General features: G+C 40.4%; 1 protein-coding gene across 1 annotated transcript; it reads right to left on the bottom strand.

Annotated features, from left to right (window-relative positions):
• Nucleotides 1-3,212: 3,212 nt before the first annotated feature.
• LOC121854862 (zinc finger BED domain-containing protein 5-like) lies at nucleotides 3,213-4,606 on the bottom strand. Its single transcript, XM_042349667.1, has 3 exons — nucleotides 4,358-4,606; nucleotides 3,788-4,116; nucleotides 3,213-3,432 (listed from the first exon to the last, which is right to left on the bottom strand). Exons 1-3 carry the CDS (start codon nucleotides 4,604-4,606, stop codon nucleotides 3,213-3,215), a joined length of 798 nt encoding a protein of 265 aa, XP_042205601.1.
• Nucleotides 4,607-8,636: the final 4,030 nt, after the last annotated feature.

Genomic DNA, 8,636 nt, shown 5'->3' with positions numbered 1-8,636 from the left:
CACCCTATATTTAACATATACACTCTATATTTAACATATACACCCTATATTTACCATATACACCCTATATTTAACATATACACTCTATATTTAACATATACACCCTATATTTAACATATACACTCTACCCCTCCTACCCCTGCACCTCCTACTGAACCTATGCACTTTCCTATAATCTCCACTCGTAGGGTTGCCGGTGTGTTATCCAGGTTGGATGTGAGTAAGGCGCATGGACCGGACGGAATACCCCTTCGTGTTCTGAGGGAGTGTGCTGAAGCCCTGGCCCCTGTGCTTGCTCGCCTCTTTCGCCTTTGCCTCAAAACGAAAACTTTTCCTTCTTCTTGGAAGCATGCCTTGGTTCAGCCCATCCCGGAGAAGGGTGACCATTCTAATCCCTCTAACTATCGCCCCATTGCCCTAACTTCATCCCTCTCTAAGATTTTCGAAACTATCTTGAACTCCCATTTTCTCCGTCACCTTGAACGCCTTTCTCTTTTGTCGGATCACCAGTATGGCTTTCGCCAGGCAAGATCTACTGGTGATCTGCTCTCCTATTGCACCCATCTTTGGTCATCCTCTCTTAGGGATTATGGGGAAACTTTTGTCGTGGCCCTCGACATCTCCAAAGCATTTGACAGGGTATGGCACAAGTCTTTGCTATCTAAACTTCCCTCTTTTGGTTTCTCTCCCCCACTTTGTTCTCTCATCTCTAGCTTCCTTGAGAATCGATCCATGGCAGTTGTTGTCGAGGGATCGATTTCTCGCTCTTTCTCTACCAATAGTGGCGTCCCACAGGGTTCTGTTCTTTCACCAACTCTCTTTCTTCTTTTTATCAATGATTTACTTCACACTACAACTAATTCTATCCATTCTTACGCCGATGATTCTACTCTTCACTCTTCCTCACATTTTCCCCTTCCTCCTAACTCTCAAACTAGATCTGTTTCTAGAACTGATATCATTACTTCTATCAACGCGGATCTGTGCAGCATCTCTGAATGGGGAGATACAAACTTGGTTAAGTTCAATAGTAACAAAACTCAATATTTACCAATTACACTTTGTAATGTAGACGATCTCCCACCAATTACATTTCAGGGCGCTATCATCCCCCCAAATTCTGAAATAAATATGTTAGGCCTCACCATTTCCTCCAATATGTCCTGGAAATCACACATCCTTAGTATAACTAAAGCTGCCTCCCGAAAGTTGGGAATGCTGTACAGATGCCGCAGCTACTTCACTCCTGAGCAGTTGCTCCAAGTATATAAGGGATTCATTCGTCCTAACTTGGAGTGCTGCTCTCATATCTGGGGTGGCTCTTCTTCTGTCCAACTGTTAGATAGGGTGGAATCAAACGCATTTCGTCTTATTAACTCTCCTCCTTTAGTCGACAATCTCTCTCCCCTTTCTCTTCGCCGCAATGTTGCTTCACTCTCTCTCTTTTACAGGTATTTTAACGGGCAATGTTCAGGGGATTTGGCATCCTTTGTACCGCCGGTAAGGCCGTGGGTTCGTAACACACGTCTTGCCCGCGGTGCCCACCGTTTCTCTGTTGATATCGGTCACACGAGAATAACCCGTTATAGTACCTCCTTCTTTCCTCACACAGCCAAACTGTGGAATGCTTTGCCTTCTTCTGTGTTTCCATGCTCTTACAATCTGTCTCACTTTAAAAAGCTGGTTTTCCGGCATCTTCGTGGTGTAGATTAATACAGTATAACCTTTTTTTCTATATTTTAAATTTCTTTCCGTTCTTTTTTTTTTCGCCCCCCAGGCTCCGTTGTGGGTCGTTTGATCTGTGCCCGGGTTGGCTAATTCCCGTAAAAAAAAAAATTACCATATACACACTATACTCATTAAATATATCTCTCCTTTCCCGGTGAATGTGTTGCCGCTGATGTTGTTGTTGTTGGCTCGCCAGGGTATCAACTAACACACGACTATTACGGGACTTAAAAGTGTTCCAGGAGTCTTTTAACTTAACAGATCTATTAAAGCCCTTAAAAGTTTTGTGTATGTACTATTAGTGCTTAACAGGAAAATGTCTGCCTTAACAACTGTTTGCTAGCACTTAAAAGTTTTGTGTATACCGCCCCTGGACAGCCGTTGAGATCCGCGCTCATTATCACAAAAGATTAGACCCCAAGCTGACGAGAATGACACCCCGACCCTTGATAACATTTGGTATAATCAAATGACAGACATATCTCTCTCGGGATAACAGAGGAGTGGGCCATATTACACCCACCATTCATCTGTGACGGGTTGTCGGCGCCAGCGGGGATCACCTCTTGACCGTGGGAGGGAACCAGACACCAACTACTGAATTATGCAAATTAATTAATTTTTTATCTAACTTTCATAATTTTTTCACAAGTTTTTAATGAATTTTATACTAATTACCATCTTTAAGGTTATTAAACAAACACCACAGGAGGTTTTAGAATGACTTAGAGGTCACCATTAATTAGTAAGTACCACTCCCCATGTGGGCAACAGTGAAGTGTGCACCAATCACTCGCCCGTCACTCAATTTTCCTGCTAAAATCGTCCGTTTCTTCCGGTCCCCATCAACATTGTGACTCAATTCTTATTCTGCATTCGTTACTTATTCATATTTTTTTTGTCACGTGAGTCACAAAGGATAGCACGAGGTGACGGACAGAGGCTGACAATCGACCCTTGGCGCGACACGTGTTCCTCTAGGCCTAAGGGGAGAGGGTGAGGGGAGGAACGTGGAACAGAATTGATAAGCGTACATTACCCTCACATTATTCAGGAATTATATCTCTCTCTAATTTGGACCATATGGTTGTGATTATATCTCAAAGAAATAAGTTCTCTATACTGACAGTCGCTCATGTACAAACTTTTAGCTGCTACTCTTTTTGAATGTATAATTTCTTCCTTATAGTACAATACTTTTCTGTAGTGAATATTTTCATTTGTTTAAATTATTTTCACTTAAAAATAAACTACAAGGCTGTTGTTGTTGTTATTTTTGTTGTTTTTGTTATTTGCCCTTGGTGTTGTTCTTTATTTCTGTACAGTAACAACCTAAAGCCTTTGAACACGTACTCTAAGGATGTTCATAACACGTACTCTCAAGATGTTCATAACATGTACTCTAAGGATGTTCATAACACGTACTCTCAAGATGTTCATAACATGTACTCTAAGGATGTTCATAACACGTACTCTAAGGATGTTCATAACACGTACTCTAAATGTTCATGTACTCTAAGGATGTTCATAACACGTACTCTAAGGTTCATAACATGTACTCTAAGGATGTTCATAACACGTACTCTAAGGATGTTCATAACACGTGTGTTCATAACTACTCTAAGGATGTTCATAACACGTACTCTAAGGATGTTCATAACACGGATGTTCATAACTACTCTAAGGATGTTCATAACACGTACTCTAAGGATGTTCATAACACTAGTGTTGCTTTATGCTCTAGGTATTTCATAACTTGTAATCAGGTGTTCTTAGTATTCTAGGATGTTCTAAGGTTCTGCTGTATGGATGTTCATAACACGTACTCTGGTGTTTTTTGTGTTTTGTTTGGTGTTTGTTTGGATGTTCCTTAACACTGATAAAGCACTGTTCATAACACTGATAAAGCACATCTCATGTCTGGGTCCACATGTAACCGGTTTCGGCTTTTATTCTCTATTTGAAGAAGGTGGAGAAACCAGATTCACATAAATATGTAGTAGAACATGGGAAGAGGACTCGAGGTGCGATCTCACTAACTTTTGGATATGACCGATACATTGAGCACCAGAATACAGTCGGAGATTTTTCTTCATAGAGGTCTCTGGCAGCAGAATCGTTCCTGAGGTCAAGGAATTCGTCCTGACCATCGTCGGGAATGGCAGCATTATCAAGAGTGCCAGAGAAAGGATTCCTCACCAATTTCCCTTCTCCCTCCTCGAATTCTGGGAAGTACCTTTTAAGCTCACTTTCCAAGGATTTCAAGTGCTGAATTATTTCATTTTTGAGTGATGGGTCAAGTAGATGATCCTCTTCAATTTCGTCAAGAAAATTTGAGAGATTCTCAAACATAGCAACATTTCCTGCAATGACTTTCCTTTGCCAGTTCTGGAGTTTGTCAAGAAATGCAAATACGCAATCCATGTGGTGAAACACATTTCTTTCCTTGCCTTGTAGCTTGAGATTCAGCCGGTTTAGCTGCTCAAATATGTCTGCCAGGTACGCAAGACGTGGCTCCCACGACACCTCGTTGAAGTGACTTAGTAGATCATCCTTCCAGGAACAACTTAAGTTTTCCCCGAAGTTCGAACACTCGATTCACAACATTACCCGTGGAAAGCTATCGCACTTTGGAGTAAAAGAGGAGAGTTTCGTGCTCTGAATCCATGCCTCTACAGAGGTTCTGGAAAAGGCGAGAGTTCAAATCTCCTGCTTTCACAAAGTTGACGCATTTTACCACTGCCTCCAGGATCTTGCAAAGGGCATCAGGGAAGGTTTTCGACGCCAGTGCAAAACGATGGATCATACAGTGAAACCCTTTGGCATTCGGAGCTACTTCCTTGACGTGCTTCTGTAACCCCGATTTCGACCCCAGCATCGCCGGAGCCCCATCAGTACAATTTTCACAAAAAAAAAACAGGTGATTCCGTTAGCTGTGAAGAAAGAAGTCAACTTTTCCATCACATCTAAAGCTGTTGTGGTAGTTTCAAGTTGTGTACAGAACAGGTATTCATCCTTGATGTCACGCAAGAATACATACCTAACAAACGCTAGTAGCTGTGCACAAGAACTCACATCAGTTGACTCATCCAACTGTATTGCAAACATACCAGTTGGAGACGATTTACTCTCCTATATCACCTGTTCCATGAAATCATCTGACATTTCACTAATTCTCCGCTTCACCGTGTTGTCTGACAAGGAAATCTGCTGAATCTTACGTTGACTTGCCTCTCCAAGAGCCCGCTTGACTATCTTTAAAGCACACGGCTTAATTAAAGTTTCACCAATCGTGTGGGCCTTCTTCTTCTTTGCTATTTCAATGTAAACCTCATATGATGCCTCAACTACACTTTTGTTGGAAGGCACCACTCTCATTCAGTCTCTGTTTTCCCAAACTCCGTTCATGGCTCTTGAAGAAATCGGGTTCTCTCTCCGCATACTGGGGGTGGATTGTCGTCAGATGATGCTTCAGCTTACTAGGCCTCATGGAATCTTTCCCCAGCACTTTGAAACAGAACACACACTGAGGTTTCTCGATGCCATCAGCGAGGATTGATGTAAATCCGTAGTTAATGTATTCATCATTGTACTTCCGCTTCTTAGCAACACTGGCAGCCATCGCAATTCTAAGGAAATTATAAACAAAACAATGGCAAACAGACAGAAACAGACGAATGATAAAGAATAAAAATTATAATAATATAAAACTGAAATATAAGACAAACATGAATCTGTTGGTTTTACTAAAAATTTGTAATCTCTCTCTCTCTCTCTCTCTCTAAATGTTGACTAGTTCTTTAAAAAAACAGAATGTCACAGAAACAGACGAATGATAAAGACTAGAAATTATAATAATAAAAAACAAAAATGAGACAATAATCCGAATGTCAAACACACAAACATGCCTGAAGTCCATACATACTGTCTGTAAACATACATGAAATGCCTATACAATCACACGTAAAATATACACATACAGTCCACTCACAGTCCACCCACATATTTTCCTAATGATATCTTGAGCCAGACTGAGAACATTCGGTCTGATCACCACTTGTAAAGCGATGACACACGGACATGTACACAGAACATGTGAGATCAGTGTTCAGCGCCCGTCACCCTGTTGACAGGAACTAGAATCGTGCATTCTGAGCGAATCCGTTGGAAATGAAAAACTAGCTGCTGCACCATACTGTGTAAACTGTACCGTGCGGGTATTCTCATTACACACAATGACCAAAAAAAAGACAAAAAAATAAAAAATTCTCCCCTAACAAGGCAAAGTAACAAAAAAAATTAATCAGAGTTTCCACATTTTCTCCAAACACATACTACTTACACTAGCCCGCCATGGGCCCCCTAAAATCTGGCCTTGACCCCCTGGGGGCCATGTCCCCCGTTTGAGAGACTCTAGTACATAAGAACATAAGAATGGAGGAAACTGCAGCGGGACTATTGGCCTATACTGGGCAGTCCCATTTACACCCAACCCCTATTGCTCATATATCCATCCAACCTATGTTTGAAGCTACCCAGCGTATTCGAGTTAATGATGATATTTGGTAACTTGTTCCACTCATCCACTACTCTATTTCCAAACCAATGTTTACCTATTTTGCGCCTAAATCTAATTTTGTCTAATTTAAAACCATTGTTACGAGTTCGCTCCTGGTTGGATAGTTTGAGTGCCTTTGCAATGTCACCTTTGTTCAGTCCTGACTTCCATTTATACACCTCTATCATATCGCCCCTCACTCTACGTCTCTCGACGGAATGCAAATCAAGATGCTTTAACCTGTGACCAGAATTGAACTGCGTAATCCAAGCGCAAGATATAGTTTTAAGATGACCTCGCTAGTCTTGTAACTAACACTCCTTTGTATGAACCCAAGTACTCTATTAGCCTTGTTTCGAGCAAATACACATTGTTTACTTGGCTTAACATTCCTACTTATCATTACTCCTAAATCTTTCTCGCAATCGGATTTCTCAATAACATCGTTGTTCATTTGGTGTCTGGTTTCCCTGTTTACATCTCCTATACTGAATACTTTACATTTGCCACATTGAATTTCATTGCCTTTTTCAGACCATTCGAAAAATTTTTTAGATCTTCCTGTAGTTTTGCCGAGTCCTCGTCAGATTTAATTACACGCCCTATTTTTGTGTCATCAGAAAATTTACTTATGTTGCTGTCTACGCCGATATCTATGTCGTTTATGTATATAATCTATATATATATAAAACAAAGAAGTATGTCTGTGTTTGTTTGTGTGTTTGTGTGTGTGTGTCTGCACGAGAATCTCGGAAACTACTTTGCCGATCTGTAGTGATGATGGATGTTGTTATATGTAGTGATGATGGATGGTGTTATATATAGTGATGATGGGTGGTGTTATATGTAGTGATGATGGATGGTGTTATATGTAGTGATGATGGATGTTGTTATATGTAGTGATGATGGATGGTGTTATATGTAGTGATGATGGGTGGTGTTATGTGTAGTGATGATGGGTGGTGTTATATGTAGTGATGATGGATGGTGTTATATATAGTGATGATGGGTGGTGTTATATGTAGTGATGATGGATGGTGTTATATGTAGTGATGATGGATGATGTTATATGTAGTGATGATGGGTGGTGTTATATGTAGTGATGATTACACAATAAAATAATAACAGTTTAATGCTAAAAAAATATACTTTGCTGTACCGTTGTAGTGAAAAACATTGTGGAACTTACATACACCGTTAATGAACTATTGATGGAAGAAGAAGTTTTGGGGACTGAACAGTGAGACAATGTGGAGCCTCCCGTAGGGTGGCGCCCTACCGTGGCCTAGCGGCGATTCTGCTAGTAAATAATAATGGTCCGAGTAGTGAGCCGTTTCCTGTCCTGTAACCACGCCCTTATCCATTTTAGAATATCTCCTTTAATGCCATGAGCCTCCACTTTTCTTAATAGTCTTTCGTGGGGTACTTTATCGAAGGCTTTGCTAAAGTCGAGATATACCACATCATAATTATGATCCTCGTCCACTGACTGATTTGAAAACAGATGAAAAGAATGTTAATAGATTAGTCAGACATGAACGCCCGCTTGTGAAGCCATGCTGGGAATCATTGATCAATCGGTGCTTCTCTAGGTGATTTCGAATTGAGTTTGAAATGATTGCTTCCAGTAATTTGTCTACAATTTATGTTAGACTGATTGGACGGTAGTTTTTATGATAGTGATCTATCTCCCTTCTTGAAAATCGGTATTACATTCGCTGTCCTCCAGGATTCTGGTACTACACCTGTTTTAAAGGACATGTTAAACAACTTTGCTCAGGGCATACTAAGCTCTTCCTTACATTCCTTTAAGACTATGGCAAATATCTCTTCGGGACCTGGTGACTAATTAGGCTTTAATTTGTCTGTTTGCTTACTAACATCGTTACTAGTCACTACTATCGCGCTTAATTTATTTTCTTCACTATCTCTGTATATAATCGGTGCCTCGAGGATTATGCTTAAATTTTCGGTGGTGAAAACTGTTGAAAAATATTTATTCAGATTAGTGCTCAGTTCTCCGTCGTTATCAGTTAGCTCGCCGGTATCTGACTGTATTGGTCCAATCTTATTTCGTGTTTTAGTTTGATACATTTGATAGAATCCCTTGGGGTTTGACCTCGCCTCCCATCAGTTCATTATTCCTTTTTGGTTTTCTTATCTCTGTCTTAACCCTACCGGCCAATACCTTATAATAATCTCGGAGGTAAACTTCACCACGATTCATTCTCCTACCTATAGCCTTCCTATGTCCAATAATATTCTTTTAATAATTATTTACCCATTTAGGGTCATTGTTGTTTGATCTGAGTTTTCTGTATGGTATGGTCGTTATTTAAATTGTTGTGGA

The sequence above is a fragment of the Homarus americanus genome, unplaced genomic scaffold, assembly GCF_018991925.1.
Source record: "Homarus americanus isolate GMGI-L3 unplaced genomic scaffold, GMGI_Hamer_2.0 scaffold11160, whole genome shotgun sequence".
NCBI lineage: Eukaryota > Metazoa > Arthropoda > Malacostraca > Decapoda > Nephropidae > Homarus > Homarus americanus.
This window is presented reverse-complemented; position numbering and strand designations above follow the sequence as displayed.